At 40.7% G+C, this 19,771-nt stretch overlaps 1 protein-coding gene and 1 long non-coding RNA gene across 8 annotated transcripts in view; both read left to right on the forward strand.

The window, feature by feature from the left end:
* Positions 1-7,122, forward strand: part of cwc27 (CWC27 spliceosome associated cyclophilin) — a 41,140-nt gene extending 34,018 nt beyond the window's left edge. For 2 of the 7 annotated variants that reach the window (XM_078956036.1, XM_078956037.1), the window contains exon 15: positions 30-4,572. In XM_078956036.1, the coding sequence (XP_078812162.1) occupies positions 30-113 (84 nt within the window). In that variant the 3' untranslated portion in view covers positions 114-4,572. Of the gene's footprint in view, positions 1-29; positions 4,573-6,731 lie in introns of those variants that run through there. The other 5 variants (XM_078956039.1, XM_078956040.1, XR_002291285.3 and 2 more) reach the window with 4 other exon arrangements.
* Positions 7,123-8,960: 1,838 nt separating this feature from the next.
* LOC105355188 (uncharacterized) overlaps positions 8,961-19,771 on the forward strand; it is a 35,802-nt gene continuing 24,991 nt past the window's right edge. The window contains exons 1-4 of the long non-coding RNA XR_909668.3: positions 8,961-9,088; positions 9,880-10,002; positions 11,030-11,179; positions 11,272-11,394. This is a non-coding gene — a long non-coding RNA (uncharacterized LOC105355188). The remainder of the gene's footprint in view (positions 9,089-9,879; positions 10,003-11,029; positions 11,180-11,271; positions 11,395-19,771) is intronic.

Raw genomic sequence — 19,771 nt, forward strand, 5'->3', positions numbered from 1 at the left:
ATTATTATCACTCTGGGGCCCGGTTCCAGCTGTCCCATGGGCGAGCAATACATTTGTGTCTACTTCCTGTGACGTCATTTCCGGGTGAGCTATTCCCAGTGCTAGTTGTGTGACTGCTGTCCTCTTGTTTGGCATTAGCCTTACTACTATTGCTTACTCTAAGGGTTATCTGGGTTAATATTCACATCTAGTACCTTTTATTAGCTAATTCACCACTGTTAAACCGCTTTTTGTTCACTTTTCTCATTTTGCTAAATAAACCACTTCTCTTTACTTAAACACCGCTAGCCTTAGCTTAGAACCTAGTATGGCCACCACCACTCCTTCCGCCTCTCCTCCTCTCTCCTGCCCCATGTGCCATATGTTTAGTGATGATCCTGCCTCCTTTAGTGAAGATAGGGGTAGGTGTGTTAAGTGTAGTCTTGTGTTAGACTTGGAGGCCAGGCTGGAGCAGTTAGAAGCGCGGCTCCGCACAGTGGAAGCTAAGCCGGCTAGCCAGGTCGTTACTCGTAGCGCGGGCCGCGCTACCAGGGCTAACTTAGCTAGCACCCCAGCGCCCTCCCAACAGCCGGGAGACAGTCAGGGGTTTGTACCGGTTGGGAGGAAACATAGTGCTAAACGCAAAAACTTAGAGCACCCGAGACTCCACGTTAGTAATAGGTTCTCCCCCCTCAGCGACACACCCGCTGAACACTCAACTCTGGTTATAGGCTCTTCTGAAGTTAGAAACGTGGAGCTCCCAGCGGCTACAGTCAGGTGTTATCCGGGGGCCAGAGTTGGTGACATCGAGGGGAACCTTAGGATGTTAGCTCAGAGTAAGTCCAGGTTCCGTCGAGTCGTGATTCACGCAGGCGGTAATGATGCCCGAGTTAATTACTGATAACAATCTTAGTCTTTTAGCCTTAACAGAAACTTGGCTCCATCAGGATGACTATGTTAGATTGAATGAAGCAACCCCCCCCACTTATGCTAACTATCAGAAATCCAGGATTTCAGGGAAAGGAGGTGGTTTGGCAGTAATATCACAGTCTAGCTTACTTCTCAGCCCTAAAGTTAAAAATGCTTATAATTCATTTGAAAGCATCATATTGTCTTTAAGTCACACAAACAGGAAAACTCGAAAACCTGTTTTACTCATAATTATTTATCGCCCCCCCAGGCCCATATTCAGAATTTTTAACTGAGTTTTCCGACTTCCTATCGACTATTGTCTTAGATTCTGATCAAATTATAATATTAGGGGATTTTAATATTCATGTTGATGACCCCAGTGACTGCCTAGGAAAGGCTTTTGCAGCTTTATTAGATGATGTTGGTTTCACCCAAAGTGTGAATGAACCCACTCACTGTCATAAGCACACCCTGGACCTTGTTCTAACCCATGGTATAGAGATCAGCCAGCTGAGTGTCCTTCCTCTTAACCCCATCATTTCTGATCACTTTATGATTACCTTCCAGCTTACACTGGAACATCCTTCTGCCCCAGTGAGTAAGAAACAGCTTAGAAGAACCTTAACTGACCGTTCTGTGTCTGAGTTTAAACACACAGTTCAGCCAGTACTTAGTGATATTCTGAGAAAATACTCTGAGACCAGCTCCCATAGTATCAGTCCTAGTATAAATGACCACTTTGTTAATGATGCCTTACAAGCCCTCAGGAGTACACTCGATGTTGTTGCCCCCTTGAAACCTAAGTTCGTCAGACAAAACCGAGTAGCACCGTGGTTTAACGCTGAAACTCGTTCTCTTAAACGAGAAACCCGTAAGTTGGAAAGAGAATGGCGCCGCTCCGGTTCAGAGCAGTCTCTGGATATCTGGAAACATAGCCTATTAAATTATAAAAAAGCTCTGCGTAGAGCTAGAAGCCAGTACTATTCAACCTTAATATCAGAGAATGGAAACAATCCAAGATTTCTTTTTAGCACTATAGCTAAATTAACTCGCAGTCAGAGCTCAGTAGAACCACATGTTCCTGTTTCTCTCAGCTCTGATGATTTTCTTACATTTTTCGATAGTAAAATCTCAAATATTAGACATAAGTTAAATCAAGTTATTCCTACTATCAGCCCAGAACAGGCTGAAGCGGTAGAAATGGAGGCATCCATAGAAACCTCTGTAACATTAGACTGCTTCACTGCTGTGGATCAAGCGGAAATAACATCAATTATTACGTCCTCCAAATCCTCAACGTGTCTGTTAGACCCAATTCCCACTAGACTTTTTAAAGAAACTTTTCCCCTAATTAATGATCCCATATTAACAATGATAAATACCTCTCTGGAAACGGGTTACGTGCCACAGTCTTTTAAATATGCAGTTGTTAAACCTCTTCTGAAAAAGCCCAGTTTGGATCCTAGCATCTTGGCCAACTATAGACCGATATCAAACCTGCCCTTTATTTCTAAAATCCTAGAAAGAGTTGTAGTTAAGCAGCTTTACTGCCACCTACAGGACAACAGCCACTTTGAAGACTTTCAGTCGGGGTTTAGACCTCACCACAGTACGGAAACTGCACTAGTTAGAGTCTCTAATGACTTGTTATTGGCCTCAGAAAAGGGACTACTTTCTATTCTGGTCCTGTTGGACCTCAGTGCTGCCTTTGACACTATCGACCACGGTATTTTACTCCATAGATTAGAGCAGGACATAGGGATCAGAGGATCTGCTCTCCAGTGGTTTAAATCCTATCTGTCTGATAGGTATCAGTTCGTTAATGTAAATGGCCATTCCTCTCAGTGCACTCGAGTCAACTATGGAGTCCCACAGGGCTCAGTCTTGGGACCGATCCTGTTTACGCTTTATATGCTACCCCTAGGAAACATAATCAGGAAACACAGCATTAATTTTCATTGTTATGCCGACGATACGCAGTTGTATTTATCCATGAAGCCTGACCAGAATGACCAGATAGAGAAACTGAACGCCTGCATCAGTGACATCAAGACCTGGATGACAATTAATTACCTCCTCTTGAACCCAGAAAAAACTGAGGTCATTATACTTGGTCCTAAAAACCTCAGAGATGCTCTGTCTGCTCAGATAGTCTCCCTGGATGGTATAAGTATAGCCCCCAATTCCACAGTTAGAAACCTTGGGGTTTTACTTGACCAGGATTTATCATTTAAGGCTCACATATCTCAGGCATGTAGAACTGCCTTTTTTCACCTGCGAAATATTGCTAAGATCAGAAATATACTTTCTAAGAGTGATGCTGAAAAACTCATCCATGCATTTGTTACGTCGAGGCTGGATTACTGTAACTCCTTGTTAGCAGCGTGTCCTAAGAGTTCCTTAAGAAGTCTCCAGCTTGTTCAGAACGCAGCAGCTAGATTGTTAGCTAGAACCAGCAGAAGAGATCACATCACTCCTGTGTTAGTTTCGCTCCATTGGCTCCCAGTTGATTCTAGAATTAAGTTCAAGATCCTCCTGTTAACCTATAAGGCCTTACATGGAATGGCCCCGTCCTATATTAAGGACCTCATAGTCCCTTACCAACCAATCAGAACACTTCGCTCGCAAAATGCAGGACTGCTTGTGGTTCCTAGAATTAGTAAAAGTACGGTTGGAGGTAGAGCGTTTAGCCACCAAGCCCCTGTCTTATGGAATAAACTCCCAGCTCATGTAAGAGAGGCCGACTCAGTTTCTACATTCAAAGCTAGACTGAAAACATTCCTCTTTGGACAGGCTTATTGTCAGACTGGCTAGTATTCAGAGATTATTTAACTTAATGTTAGTTTGTTTAAATTAAACTTAATAATAACTATTTCTTTTAAAAGGCTGCTAGAAGTTGAAGCTGGGGTAACTATGGTGCACTGGGGTTCTGTCCTCTTTCCTTTTTTACTTCTACCCTTCCTCTCCTCTATTCTTGATCATAATTTATCATTTAGTTCTCCATGCCTCTGTTTGGTGCAGTGCGATTCATGTATTGTCCCTCTTTTCCTCTCCCCTCCTGGGGAGTGGGAGTGCTTCCAGACTCCAGTTGGCTCATCCGTGCTCCAGTTCCTGACCGTTTACCTCGCCTTTGCTCCCGCTCCTACATCTGGCTGTGGATCCTGCCTCTGGCTCATCTCTGGCTCGTCTCTGCTCTGTACCCGACTGAGTACCTCGTCTCTGCTCCTGCTCCTACACCTGGCTGTGGTTCCTGCCTCTGGCTCGACTCGCGCCTTTGACTGTCCCCACAACCACGGCTGGATGAAGCTCGTCTGCTGGACTTTTATATATGTAGTTGTAGATTTAGATAAGTTAATTCTTCTCTAAGAGTTCTGGTAAATCGCCTGTCCGTCCTGGGGGAGGATCCCTCCTTCATGTGGGCACCCCTGAGGTTTCTTCGTTTTTTCCGGAATCCGGTTTTTTTGGGAGTTTTTCCTTACCGCGAAGGGGGGTCTAAGGGCAGGGATGCCAGTATAGCTTAGTCAGTTTGTTAGTTCATTTTAGTATTTTTCTATTGAACTCTTTGTATTCGTGATCCTTTTGATTTCATGTTTTACTTCGAAGCCCATCGAGACGACTGTTGTTGTGATTTTGGGCTATACAAATAAAATTGAATTGAATTGGGCTGGTACCGGTCCACGACCCGTGGCTTGGGGGTCCACTGCTTCAGAGTTCATAAGGCAGCACCAACCCAGAATGATTCCAGGCGACAGTTGATGGAATTTCCTTTAAATTCTGCAGGCTTCCACCTACAGCGGACCTGGTTGTCGTGGCAACATAAAAAAAAAACTCTTATTCTAGTTGTCAGAACTCCAAAGATTCCTTCTTTTCTCTTGTGAACCTGACCTCTGTCACATCCAGGGTTTAATAAACGCGCCTGAAGGTTCACTTTGCATTTGTGTGCGCACATGTCAAGTGTAGATTTTAGCTCGCAGCCATCAGGAAATCGACCCTGACGCCGTGTTTTCTTCTCATATTGCGTTTTTCACCAGAGATCTCAACATGCAGATCCTCCGAGCCAGGGTTTGAAATGAATACCACGTGTGAAAATTTGAGCAAAGTGTCTGTGTGTGCGAGGATTTAGAAAAACAAAATCTGTAGTTGCTATTAGTCTGGAGGAGCGCTCCTGAAGTGCAGTCTGGTGGTGTGTGGGGCCCCGAGTGAGCGGCTGGCGTTTCCAGCCTCCGCTGGCTGTAGACGCCTCCTGCCACGCCAGGTAGGGTGAGGGGGGAGGAATGGGGGCCGCAGGCCTAGCAATGCTACAAAAACACCAGTGGGAAGTCTGTGCCACTCTGGAGGCGCTGCGAACAGAATGTGGGTTACAACAGGTCAGACTTTGGAAGTCAAGTCTAGGCCAGCGGAGGTAAACTATTCCATCTGTGTCTGTCTTCACATGGGCTCCTCCTCCTCTTCAGGCCACCACACTCATCCTCACAAAGTCAATACTTGAAATGCAGAGTCCCGAGCTGCTCTCGCCGTCCATTCTTCAGCTCGGGTTGAAAAAGAATGTTAGAAAAATAAATGGAGGGAAAGCTTTTGTGGACTCGCGCAGCAGCAGCAGCACGATTCAGCTCTTTGGGGCTGAGAAGAAGTATGTGACACCCATCTGATTTACATACCTGCAGATTTTCTTCAAAAAGCAATCAAGAATAATCAAAGAAATGGGAATAACACACCAAAAATGTGAATAAACCCAACATTTACTGGATGAGGTTACACCTTTACTTCACGTATCTACTTTTGGATACGGGCGAACCTGTACGGCGCACGCTGACGGCTCACACAAAATAACAAAGCGTTAGATCAGTGTTTTTCAAGCAATGTGCCGTGGGAAATTGCCCTTATTAAATGATCTAAAAATATTTCCCATCTCCAGGATATCAGCTCTTTGTTCATCCAAACAGGCCCTGATAAAACACTGAGTAGTTAGGAATATAAAAGATCATAAAATACTTTTTTCTTTGTGTTTATTTGATTCTATTAAAGACATTTTGATAAGAATGACGGTACCGCGATTTAGCCGCAACTTCAGCTGTTTTCAGAAAAGTCCCGCCCCTTTAACTGTCTCCACCAATCATTCTTGGAGGCTTAATCACACGTCATCAGTCTGACCAATCAGAAGTGGTTCAAGTCTTCACTTCCTTGTTCTGATTCTGCTCATAAAGTCTCTCAGTTCCAACAAAATGACCAGCTAAAGTTCGTCTTTAGCGGTGTAGCTTTCCACAGAATCCGGTATCAGACCGTGGAACAAGTGAACAAAACAATGAAGCTCAGAGAAGAGAGTCTGTCTGCGGTGGGCGGATTTTTCACTACATCTCCCATGATGCATTGGGTTAAAGTGACAGCATCTCAGTCTCTCCTCTTAACGTCTTAAAACAACAACGAACACACATCAAACAGTTTTTAAATCTTCTAACTTAACTTTTATTACATCTTCTAGAAAAAACAGCTACAACTTCCAGCTTTTTCTCCCACAATTATCATAAAAATGCATGTGAGATTGTGGAGGGACTGTAGATCAATACAGACTATGAGTTTCTCCTTTTTTATTTTTTTTTTTTTTTTTATTCTGGTTTTGCCGCGGGATTTTTGTCAAGGTTAAAGTGTGCCGTGGCTCAAAAAAGGTTGGAAAACACTGATCTAGACAGATTGGTCAACCTGCAGGGAGAACATTTTTCATGCACATTTTTTCTAGGTCAACAACAAGCAACGGTAAGTAAGAGTGAAGTATATGAGACGCAGGATTCATCATGTTTATTTCCTTCTTTCCTCTTCCTGTTTCTTCTCTGCGTCTGACCCAGGATGGCTCACGTTCTCCAGTTTGACGAGCAGACCAGAAAAGTCAAGGACGCCGCCGTGCAGGACGAGGACACCTTTGAGATCTACGACCCCCGGAACCCCGTCAACAAGCGCCGGAGAGAGGAAAGCAAGAAGATCATGAAAGAGAAGAAGGCCAAGAGGTGAAGCCGCGGGGTGAATGGTCAAGCCACCGCACTTTCCCATCACCTCACACCCCAGCTTCTGAGGGCAACATCTGGATGGAGAGTGCTAACTTAAGCTTTTCTGTGACGAGACAGCTGCACACAGCTCAGTAAATCATCACACAAACACATGTAGTGTTGACTTCTCTAGCTTGTACCATTGTGTAGATTGTTTTTTTGTTTTTGTTTAATAAAACACATTTTTGACCAACTTAGTGCCATCTGCATGTCTGCACTCTCTCTGACTTGAATGTTCTTCAGGACAAATTAAAAAATCTTAAAGTGAAAAAGGAGCAGGGTTTGAGTGGAAAAGTGTATTTCTGGAATGTGGCTTTTACAGGATGATAAAAAAAAAAAACATTTTAATTAAAGGACTCCATTTCAGCCAAATGTCCCACACCATGAACACACCCCCACCCATCGTTACACACCAACAATAGGTGAATGATTACAAACCAGTCAGAGTAAACAAGCTTAAAAGGTATAGCAGCAATGTTAAAAGTAGAAAAGGGACCAACTGTGGATCAGTGGTGTACAGAACTACCAACATACAAGAGACTCGATGGTAGCGCTCCTTTGTATCATCCCAGCACAGATGCTGGAGCCGACAGAATCAAACCTTCTGAATGGACTTTTTACATCGGCTTTAAAATGCATTACAGTTAGATGGATGAGAACAGAGCCACTCTCTCTAGCTACTTAGATCCAAAAAGGAAGAGAACTCTTTCAGTCGGAAAGAAGAACTTTCCTACTAAGACATCAAATGCACACCCTTAACCTAAGATGAGGCGCAGTAAAACCCTTGCTACTGTCATCAGTCTAATAATAACTCTGGCTAGTCAAATGCTGGCATGTTTAGATTTCATTCTTCTTGTTTTAGATTAAGAATATTGCGGTCATTCAACTTCCTGTGTGTCCCTTGTTTGATAGTACTTCCTGTATTTAGGTTGATTATCGTGGAAACCATGGAGACAACTGTGTATGATGCTCTGTTCCAAAAGGTTTGAATAAATTAGAAGTTAAAATAAAAGTAGAAAGGGACTGAGACCAAAATGAAAGAGCATATAAAAAGGATGCTTTTGGATTCTTCTGCGCTTTTCCAGACGCTCTTATCCATTCCCACTTGGTGATGGTCAGCTGTAGCCACAGCTGCCCTGGGGCAGACTGACAGAGGTGTGGCTGCGGTGGTGTTCTCAAACTAAAAAGAGACGCATAAAGGTAAACTATTGAAAGAATAATAAACCTGCCATTGCCTCCAAAACATGCAAAACAGATCAACTTTCTTGGCTATCATCGATGATGTGGAGAAATTACCAAATGCTCTTGACAAAAGGAAATATGCAACTGCAGTTATAGTTGACCTAGAACTAGCATTTGACACTCAGTCATATGGAATAAGAGGAAGAGCTTTCAGAAACGATCCGCATAGAATAGAGAGCTAACATAGCATTGGTGGATTACAACTAAATGAAAACAAATAGCTAAACACTTGCTTAAAGTCCCACTCCGATCATATTTTGATCTGTTGTAAAAGCCTTCCCAGTGGTTTTTAGGCAAAATAGAAAGAAGAAAAACTTGCCCTTTTCTAGGACAAGGTTTGTGCAGAGCTACAGGAGTTTATCAAAAATTCCTCTCTGAGTTGTGGGTGGTACTGTTTGCATAGAATTAAGCCTCAATATCCCATGATCCCTTTGTATACACCCTCCCTTTCACAGCCCCAAGCTAACACTAGTGGTGCAACAAAAATGGCGAGGAATATTGGCGGTGTCCAGCTGTCCAGATTTGAGCATGATGGCAGATGAAAATGTTAATGGATCTATTTGAGTGTATTTCTTGCTGCTTCACAAAGTAGAGCTTTTTCAAATGGATTTTTTCATCTTCTCCATCACAGTTTGAATGAAGAAATACTCAGAAATGCTATTTTAATCTTCTCATCCTTATATAAAAAGCTAGAACATTTTAAAAACACCAAAGCACGATTAACACTGGAGTGGGTCTTGGAAAAAAAAAAAAAACATCCTAAAACTACATTTTATTGTCAGGAAAACTCGAAAGAGATGGGTTACACATGTGGCCGCCAGAGGGCGCTGTGCGCTGATGGTCCCATGAGCTGACTCAACTAGTAGAATGAGTCGTTGAGGAAGGAGCGAGCATAAAACAAAAGTGCTGCTAAACTGGTAAGACATTAGCTTGACCATAGTTATATAAAGTGTATTTAGCCTGTAGTTTTTTTGTAGTTTTCCATTTAGTGTTTTTACCTTTTTACATTTTGGAAACGAGAAGCTAACATCTGCTAGCTAGGCTAGCAATGCTTTAAAAACGCGTCTGTTAGCGCTCTGCTAAGGTGGAGTGTAGCGAGGAACATTGCTGTTATAGGTCAGTTGTTTGCTATAACTAAGGCCTAAAAAAGTGCGTTAAAAAGTTTTTATGTATGAAGAGAAGCAGGAGATGAAGGGACTCGGGCTAAAGTTAAAAAATTCACACGTTTTTTCTGCAATAAATCTGTCAAGTGACATTAGCAGAGGCAGGAAACTTCCGGTTACCCCTCCACAACAATAGAAGCTAAAAAAAAAAACGGTTTCCGGTTTTCTTAAAAATATACATTCTGTCGTAAAATACGCTCATCAGGGTGTGAGACACAGTCAGGTAGTATATTCAAATACGTATCTATATTAAAAGTTTTAATTTAAATGTAATAGCTAATCAGAAAATTCACATTTTGTACATCAGTCAAGCAATTTATTCTTACAGTAATGTGACTAGTTACTATTCCTATAAATTAATTACTTTAATTATAAAGTAATTCCATTACTAATCAGTTACTTTTTGGATGAAGTACTAAATAATTGCTAATTACTTTTTAAAAAATAAACCTTCCGACAGTAAGGGTGTTCGTGCAAATGAGCAATACTTTAAACTGTATGAGCCAACATGAATGTTATGTGTTGAAAGCATTTCGTGGTTTTAGCAGCGGAAGATGGACCAGCCTAAGTAGTAGAAACAACAGCGGGTTCTGGAAAAAAGGTTTCAGGCTCTTCTGTGGGAGGTCAAGGGTCACAGGCACTAAGAACATCAGCTGACTGGCACAACAGTAAGGCATGTTTGTTTTTGGCTCCATCTCATTACCAGGGCTGAGTTTTTTGATTGGTTAACACACTTTTGTTTTGCTTTGCTTTTCGCCAAATTAATATTTTTCCACTTGGAAAACTTTGCGCCTTGCTGCAGCATTTCTTTCAAATCTTTCTGCTGCTCACACACTGCATGAAGCCAGCCGCTCAACCCGCACCAAAGGACCTCGCCGCATTTTCCTCCAATATCTACAGCCTAAAGATTTGTTCCAAAGGTCCAGAGTTCAAATATCTCCCAGACAAAATCATAAGGATAAGATAACTGTTTATTTTTTGGAGGATTTATTTGCTAAAGCTAAGATGTTAAGCTAAGGTTAGCGTCTTTGATTTAAAATAAATCTATGTTACCTCATTAAAGATACAATATTTTGACTTTATGTCGATATTATTGTTTTGTAGATTAATTTAGACATTTGTCAACTCAAAAATATACACAGAAAATACATTTGAAACTATATTTAGTTCAGCAGAAAGCTGAAATTGCTAGCAGGAGTGTTGAAATTAATAAAAATGTTGTGATTTTCCCTTTAAACATTTCCACAGAAACGACTAAAGCTTCATTTAAATTAGAAAGTATATTAATTATCTTTACTCTGATCCTTAAAGTTCCGACATTTTAAGCTTTAGCAACGGCAGTTTGACTAGAACTACTTATGGTAATGTTAAATTGTGCTTTTTCAGTTTAGTTTTCATTGAACAAAAACGATCACATAAGGTTTGCTGTCCTGTATTTTACATAAGCAATGTTTGTGAGATTTATGAATCCTCTGATGTTCAGAAAGTCAAAGCAGACATAGGATCGTGTTTATCATCGCTTTTTTATTAGCATATGGAAAACCAACAAAGTTGTTTTAATGACCCTCTGGGATTTGAAAAAAAAGCCCTTAGACTTCAAAGATTTAAAACCTGCTCATCATCAGTTACTGTATTTATTTTATTGTCCATGAACAAAAAGTTTGACTGCTGAGATAAATTTGTTTTTTTTACAAGGGGACAGCTTGCCACGTAAATCACTGATATATCGCCCAAAGAGGAAACCAGAAACGTGGAGGACTTTGTCTTCAGCCTCAGAATATTTGACGTTCCTGTTTGTCACAGTGTCCAAGGAATGGCACGACTGATAGGAGCGACATAGAAAACGTAAGAACACCTCTCTGCAAGCCAGTGGAGCCAAAACATTTCATGTCTTACAAATTCAAGTATATAAGTTTGGAGTTTAATCCTCTTGCTAGGTTTCTGCAGTATCTCTCACAAGGCTGAGAAAATCTTTTGGGGGACAAATCCTGCATTAAGACAACAGAAGACAAAAGAAAAAGATGAATCCACATCTGTGTGAGGAAACTTTGGAAGCCAAGGTCAGTGAAATGGTCAAATTGATCTTCAGTCATTTTTAGGGTTTGTTTGTTTAAGACAGGGACAGCATAGGTTAATATAATATTTAAAAATGAAAATATAAGTTTATAGGCTAATTTGATGGTCCCTAAGTAAAAAGACAAATTAAATCAACAAAGAAATGATAACAGAAGGCAGAAAACAGCAGATTCAGAAACAACACAAGCTGTGTTTTCATCACACATATGTGCAAACTTTATCACATTTCTAGAAATGACCCAATATTTTTTTATCTTTTATACAAAGGAGAATTTTTGGGGCTTAAGTTTTTAACAGAATTTTGTCCAATATAGCTTTGCTTTAAACATTTTTTAATCCATTTCCAAAGCGTTCCCAATGCTCTTTTAATTAAGATTATGCCATTTTCTACCCAAAAAAATCATTTTCTAGGACAAAGTTCCTGCAGGTTGGCAGGAGGTCATTAGAAATTCACCTCTGACTTGTGGGCGGGACTTGGCAGGGAGTAAGCCTTCACTCATTTCCTATCATTCCTGCTAGCTTGCATTCCCTCACAACCCCAAGCTAACATTAGCAGTGGCACAAAAACGCCGAGCAACATGCAAGCTAAGCAGTCGTACAGTTTTGATCCAGATTGCAGCTCAGACGAGGAAAACGAAGACGTACTGGGATCTAGTCGTGGACAAATGGAGCGGAGCAGAGAGCTTGTGGGCCTCCAATTGTAGTTTGTACGTAACGACTACAGTCTTTTTTTAAACTGCATTTTTTTTCGTCTGCTCTTGATTGACAACTGTTCAAGTACAGAAATCCTATTTTAAGCTCAACTTGTTTCGTGTATGTCCTCCATCATTAGAATGGATGTATGTCTATGAAGACTCTCATTCATCCAGGTTGATTCCATTGTAGTAGGTTTAGGGGATGTCATCTGGACTTGGTTTTAAAGTTCGAAGACGTTTCACCTCTTATCCAAGAGGCTTTGTCAATTCTAAATTAGCTGGTCTAAGAGCTGGTATATATGCGCTCATGGGGGAGGAGTCAGACCTGAAACTGGATGGTATTGTCAACTTAGTCTACATGGTTTCGGGTCGTTAAGAGTCCTTTATCCTCAGCTGGGGGTTGGGGAGCCAGTGACTCCCTCCTCAAACTGGTCATCTCTTTCAGCTATTAACTACCCAGGTGGAACTGGTTTGGTTTGTTTAGGTTTCAAAACACTGCCATAGATGGATGGAAGAATAAACCTGAGACCACCATTCTTATTAAGAGAAGTTTTATCCTTCTTGACAAAGATGGCTTCTTTCACTCCTCGCTCAAACAATCCTTTCTCTTTGGCTAGAATTCAGACTTCGGCGAAACGTCTTCGAACTTTAAAACCAAGTCCAGATGACATCCCCTAAACCTACAATAGAATGGATGTAGTATTTTATAAAAGAGACAGAATATATATATAACATGTAATACATTAATTAAAAATAATTTAAAAAAAACAAACATACACCCTGGCTATCCGAAGATACATGACCGCTTTTTGTAATAGTAAAGCCGTCCAACACAAAAGGCCTTCAGCTTTCATCTGTTTGCTCAGTTGTTGGAAAGGACAAGTTAATAGAAAAAAAAAGTAATAATAACTTCTGTGAATGCTTTCTCAAGCATTGTGCAAGTGAGGTTACTTTTTGTTACTTCTACATTATGGTTTAGTTTTTGTTAATTTATTTAACATTGGTGATGTTTTATGATTCATTTATTCATTCATTCATTCTTTCTACTTTTATATGCTTTACTCAAACAGATATCTCTACTTTCTTGGTTAACATCTAGTTTGAAAGATTTATATCTTTGTCAAAGTCAGCCCTTGTTTTTTTCACTTGCACAGAGAATTCTGTTTAAAAAAAGCACCTCCGGTGTTACACCGCACCAGAATGTGTATTTCCTTTGTATTCAAACCCAGTCAGCTGCACAAAGCGCTCTTTGTGTGTCGAAATACTCTTTGTCCTGGGACAGACACACCTCGACATGTTGGTGCAGAGAAACAAAGCAATTGTTGGAACAGAAGACACGAAAGAAAGCTGTGAGAAAACAGTAAAGGAATATTCAAATCTTAATCATTCATTCATTCATTCAGGGGGTTTTTATCATTGAAATGATTTCAGAAGTACAGTACATAAACTCAATAATGAACTTAATCAATGGAAAGATGGACTGATCATTTACACTTTCATAATATCTGTGTTGTCAGCTGTGATGGCGTTTTTAAGTTATAGCAAAATAAACCTAGCATACCTCAGTCCAAATGGTATTTTCCAAGATTGATTATAATCAATCTATTTAATTTTGAAAAGATTTTATAATGGTACAGTTCGATTAAGAACTTTCCTCAGACAGATCGATCTGGTTGGATAAATCAATGCATTGATTAATATTTAAACCCCTAACTGTCAGTCTTGTTTATCCAGCCTATTTGTCGACTTTTGTAAGTACTGGGTGGTGATATAATACTGAGCCAAGATGGCTCTAAACAAATAAAATTTCTAACCAACTGAATGCCAACCAGTAGGTCGTATGATCATTAGTCGCTGGTTTAGGGCTTCAACACTTATGCTTTTCAGATAAAACATTTCTAAGTGTTTTCACAAAGCAGCCGCTATATTCATAATTGACAGTTTTCCACTCCATCCTTCATGTCCCACAGAGTTTTCTGTTTTAGTCACTTTTCTTCAATATTCTTTTTTCTTTTATTCAAACAACCTGTCACATCAACTAATATTTATGTGCTATTTTTATAAATGTACCTGATTAGAAAAAACTCAGAAAAAAACACTCAGACCCTTGGCTTGGTGTACAAAGAGACGCAAAGAAATTCCACCTTCCTAGCTCAGACACTTTCAGGATGTCAGCCAGATGTTAGGCGTCTAGTTTTAAACCAGTACCATACTGCAGTAAATGCCAAACGACTTTGAACCGAGAAATCTATTCTTTAGGTTCTTGTTTGCTTGTATTCCACCGTTTTTTTTTTTTAATCCAAAGAAGAAGCGGCTAAACTGTAAATCTGCATTAAAATGCGGCTTAGCAAAGCCATGGAATAAAAGTCACTCGATGGTCTGTTCTTATTAGTGTCCTACCATTTGTTAGCATAGAAGAATAAATCACAGCAGAATTTATTTCTATAGCCTTTTTTAATTTCCCAATGGAGGATGTCCTAAAATATGATGCAAAAAGAACGAGTTCTAAAATATTATTTACCCCAAAGATGACACAGGCCTCCAAATTATTCAGACTCATCCATAATCACACAAAAGCTCTTGGCCATACTCCATTGGTCTGAGTGATTGGTTATTGATTCCGTATTCACATAATCCACTTACTTGCTGTCTTTCCTGCTTACAAAGAAAATTACAGCAATAACGGTTAGATCCCTTAAAGGTGACCCACCTGTCAGCTGAACCTGTTTTTTGAAAACTTTTATACTTGCGATCGATCTGTTCAATGAGGATTTTTAGGTTGGAAGTAGTCTTATCCCTTCTTTTAACTTCAGACATAATTATTTGAGGTCACGTCTGGTAACAGACTGTGTGTTTCTGAAATTTACAGCTTTATAAAGCTCCAACGTGGTAAGAATTCCTAAAGTTCTCAGATGTTTGGGATAAAAGCAAACTGCTAAATACAACAACAAATCTCTGGATAGAAGCTAATGAACAATGTAGAAGTAACAGTTATTAGTCTGCTCTGTTGAAAGTGTGGAACAGTGAGAGTTATTGTTAGACTGTTATTTTCTCTCAAGAGTACAGTTTTATACTTCTTTCTCTTTCGGCTTTTCCCATCAGGGGTCGCCACAGCGAATCATCCTTTTCCACCTCACTCTATCATGGACATCTTCTACCCTAACATTAGCCAACTTCATGTCCTCTGTTAAGACATCCATATATCTCCTCTTTGGCCGTCCTCTTGCCCTCCTGCCAGGCAGCTCCATCTCCAACATCCTTCTACCAATATATCCACTATCCCTCCTCTGAACATGTCCAAACCATCTCAGTCTGGCTTCTCTGACTTTGTCGCTAACACAGGCAACATGAGCCGTCCCTCTGATGTACTCGTTCCTTATCCTGTCTAACCTGGTCACTCCTAAGGAGAACCTCAACATCTTCATCTCCGCTACCTCCATCTCAGCCTCTGAGTACAGTTTTATACTCAGAGTACAGTTTTATACAATTTTATATATTTTTTATGTCTTCACTACTAAGACCTGTCACGTTTTAAAGGCTCCGACAATGTACTACAAGCTGAGTTTGGTCAAAATTGCAGTAACTGATAGAGTTCAGCTAAAGGCTTAGTTACAACTGGCTTACGGGTAGACAAGGGCTCTCTGTGGGTGGAAAATGGTCAAACCCTTTCAAGCCACACAGGTCACGAAATATTAAAGTCGTAGGCCGCTCGGTGAGCTGTATAGTGAAAATGATCATGCATATTCATCCAGGGGTGCTGCCTGGAGAAAAGTCAGAACTGTCTTGTCTTTTCAGCATTTTGAAACCGTGATCCACGTCTTCATCAACACCAGGCTAGATTCCTGTACTTGTGGGGGTTAGCACTTCTGCCGTTGCTCGACTTCAGCTGGTGCAAAATGCAACTGCACGTCTCATAACTAGGAAGCGAAAATATGATCACATCTCCCCAGTTTTAGCTTCCCTGCACTGGTTGCCTGTTCATTTTTGAATTCATTTTGTTTTGTTTTTAAGTCCTGACATGGCTTGGGACCGGTTTACCTGTGTGAGCTGCTGCAGCCTTACGTCCATCCCTGTCTTCTTTGTTGAGCTGACCAGCTGCTGCTATTTTTTTATCCTTTATTAGCTGCTTCTAAAAGAACCGAAAAACAAAACTCAAACTTGGAGGGGACCGAGGTTTTGCTGCAGCAGCTAGAGAGGCTACATCCCTGCCTGTGTTTAAGACCTCTCTAAAAACCCACTTTTTAAAATTGGCTTTTGATACACAGTGAAGAGGTTCCCTCTCTTTCTTTTATCCTCCCACATTTTAATTTATCCTCTTTTTTTGTAATGCTTGGGATGTGTTTTAACAATGACCTGTAAGAGCATTTTAATGTTTTTATCTGATTATTTAAACGATTTATACTCTCATTGTGCAGCACTTCAGGTCTATATGGGCAATTTAAGGGCTTTTTAAATAAAGTTTGATAGTAGCATTATTATTATTATTATACCATGTAAGATCATTTTTTTTGTGTGTTTTATAAAGTTAATTCCTCACTAAAAACAACCCCAGAGTGGTATTTTGATCTGGTATTTTTGATCATTTCTGAGTATGCCTCTTAAAACATTCGCTCTGAGCACCAGCCCCTCTCAATCCACGAAAACGAGTGGGTCCTCACATTGTGACATCACAAAGTGAGGACTACCCCTTCCAGGAAGAATTTGTGCTGCCAGCACCGCCCACAGTCTATCACACACACACACACTTTCTCCGTGGAGCTAGCAGTGATCGGCAAATCACTTTCATTTTATACGCACAGTACCATACATCTTCCAATTGTGTCCTGTTCCCAATAGCGGTCAGGTGTTAAGGTGCTTTAGACGCCGCTCTCTACAGTGGCCGGGCTCCTTTAAGACACTGTCCGCCTCCCCCGGCTCGTGCACAGTCTTGCAGATGCAGGGCGTCGTTTCTGCATCAGTGTCACAATAATTAAGTCACGTGTGACTCCTAAATAGACCTGGATTGTGTTGTTTCTTGCTCCAGTCTTGTTCTTCAAGTAAAATAGTGTCTTTGTTGATTATTATCTTTAAATGCTCATCTCCAACATCTGTCACTACAACTTTGCATTGACAGCAGACTGCCAGCACTTACAGCTTCGCATAAATCCGTGGTACAGACTCTGGTGACGATGCCTCCAAAGAAAGACTCCTCTCCTCAGATCTTTTAAGGCTGAAATTAAAAAACAAGCTAGATGTGGAGGCTGCTCCTCCTCTTTTCAGTGTTTTTAATCTCAAGCATAGCAACTTAGATTGAGCCTCTGCTGTGAGAAAGAGCAGGAAGCCTTAACAGCAGAGCCCAGAAGATAGCAGGTGCCGAATCCGTGACCTTCCCATCCCGGAACTGACATTCCCGCCTGTCAGGGCGGCTAAGACTGCGTATGCTCCTTCTCCTGCCACACCATCTGCAGCTGTGTGTGTGCATTGAAGAGTGTCTGAAATGCATTTGGCGCTCACAGCAAAGTGCACAGCAACTTCAATTAAACATGATCATCCTTTGGAGGTCAAGGAAATGTTGGCAGTAGTGGCTGAAGTAATCCTCACACCTCGCAGTTGGAAAAAGAACAAACAACAATCTGTATTGATACAGTATTTTCCCACAACCCCAGCCAGAAGTGATGCACTGGAGTTAAACATGATTATTCACAGATTGATGCATGCATTCGAGCCAATTAGGATTAGCTTTATCTTATCTGCGCAGCTTTCCTTTGTCGTGCAGCGTGGAGAGCTTTTTAGCTGTTGATGTGCAGCAGCAATGCTTTTTGTCACTGTCACCAGTTTCTATTTGAAGTGCAGAATCTGAGCATAGAGGAGAAATCTGTTCCTCATCCCCTTCACACCTCAGTGTGTGAGCTTTTGCTGACCAATCCTTTTTGACACAGGAAGACCAGCATCTGATTGTTGGTGTTGGTGTGCGAAAAATAAAAAAGTATTTTCTGTCTGAAGGCAAAGTCTAGACAAGTTTTGTATATCTAGATCTGTCACATCATTTTACGTATTGCAGTAGCAGCAATACAAGCTGTTGTAAAGGAAGGAAAGCATTTTGAAGAGCTAACGTACCGTAGCTGCCAAGACTTTTACATCTTAAATGTGGTTTCTCTGAAAACAGACTCACTCTTGTCCTAAAACATTTCAAATGATGCTAAATAATCACAACCAACAATAATAGGGCATTTATTTTACATTGAAGTAAAAAAAGGGGATGTAATCTTCAGATCTGCCTTTGTTTTTTGAATGTTTAAAATAAGCAGGGCTATTACAGGGAGGGAAAAAAGTTTTGTTTTAAACCACTAAGATGTGATTTTCATTTAATATTTTCACTGAAGCTGGTAACCTGGTAACAAGTGACCCATGGACCAATGTCGGTTCACTGCCCAGGGTTCGGGGTCCAGTGTTTGAGAGGATCCAAAACCACTAATTAACCTTTTAACACATGATGTAGAATGGATTGAGGTTAGGATCTAAGCTCATACCCATTTTTCTTCTGGGATTTTCTGACTAATGTATCTGTAGTCTGTGTAAATAGCTTTTTAACACTAATTTTAGCTAGAGACCATCCTAAAAGAACATTTAAAGCTCAATTCAGCTAAATGAAGAAGGGTGCACTTCACTTCTTTTTTAGTTTTGCATGAAAAAGGTAAACATCAGTCTCCCGCTTTTTTTATTTTTTCCTTTCTTTGTCTGCTGCAGGTTTTTCAGCTGTATGCACATGTATGCACAGTGTCTGTTGGATTAGTCTGCATGTTTAATCTCCAGCTAACCGCAGCCGTCCTGCTGTATATTTGTACGTGACTGTGTTTAGATGTTTGGTCTGCAGTCCCTGTTGGACTGTCAGCTCTGCAGACATAGCATCCCTGATGTGTCTTCTTGTCCCCTTCAGCTGTACAGGTTCTAGCTAATATAATCACAGAGTCCTGCAGAAGCTGAAGCGGTTTCATTGAATCAAACAGCCTTCAGTCAAAGATCTTGTGCATAAACATTAGTAACCCACTCTATTTTTGTACACAAATTATTACACACTTTAATGTTATCTATACAACCTTGCATAAAAACACAGTGTTGGCATTGCTTGACCCATGTCAGCCAATCAGACCTACCTGTATTGTTGGGTAGCATGACTCCCACGATGAATGAACCATGCATTGGATTGATTTGTTTGGACCAAAATAGAGCAGTAATTACTTTTGAAATGTCGTTTTGGAGTATACAGTTTGGCAAAAAAAGTATTATATAGTCAGTCACCAATTGTGCAAGTTTTCCCACTTAAAAAGATGAGAAGCCTGTAATTTTCATCATTGGTATACCTTAGCTATGAGAGACTAAATCTGAAAAAACGTTCATAATTTCTGCCTCTTGTTGCTTTGTCCCGCCCTCGTAATTCCTGCCAATGAGTGAGGAGATCTTTAGTCACATGGTATTGTTTACAAGCTTTAGTCCGGAACAGCAAATTCCCCTTGACGGCAGTCTGAATACAGACCAAAAGCAAGGTTCAGGACTTGATCTGGACCACATTAGGCGGACTGGGTCAGCCTTGTTTCCTGTCTGAATACACCCTTAATCTCGAGTATCTGCCGACACAGAGTTCCCGATCCGAGACATTTGTAACACATTTAAAAAATGAAAACATTTA

The sequence above is a fragment of the Oryzias latipes genome, chromosome 12, assembly GCF_053564925.1.
Source record: "Oryzias latipes strain Hd-rR chromosome 12, Olatipes_Hd-rR_3.1".
NCBI lineage: Eukaryota > Metazoa > Chordata > Actinopteri > Beloniformes > Adrianichthyidae > Oryzias > Oryzias latipes.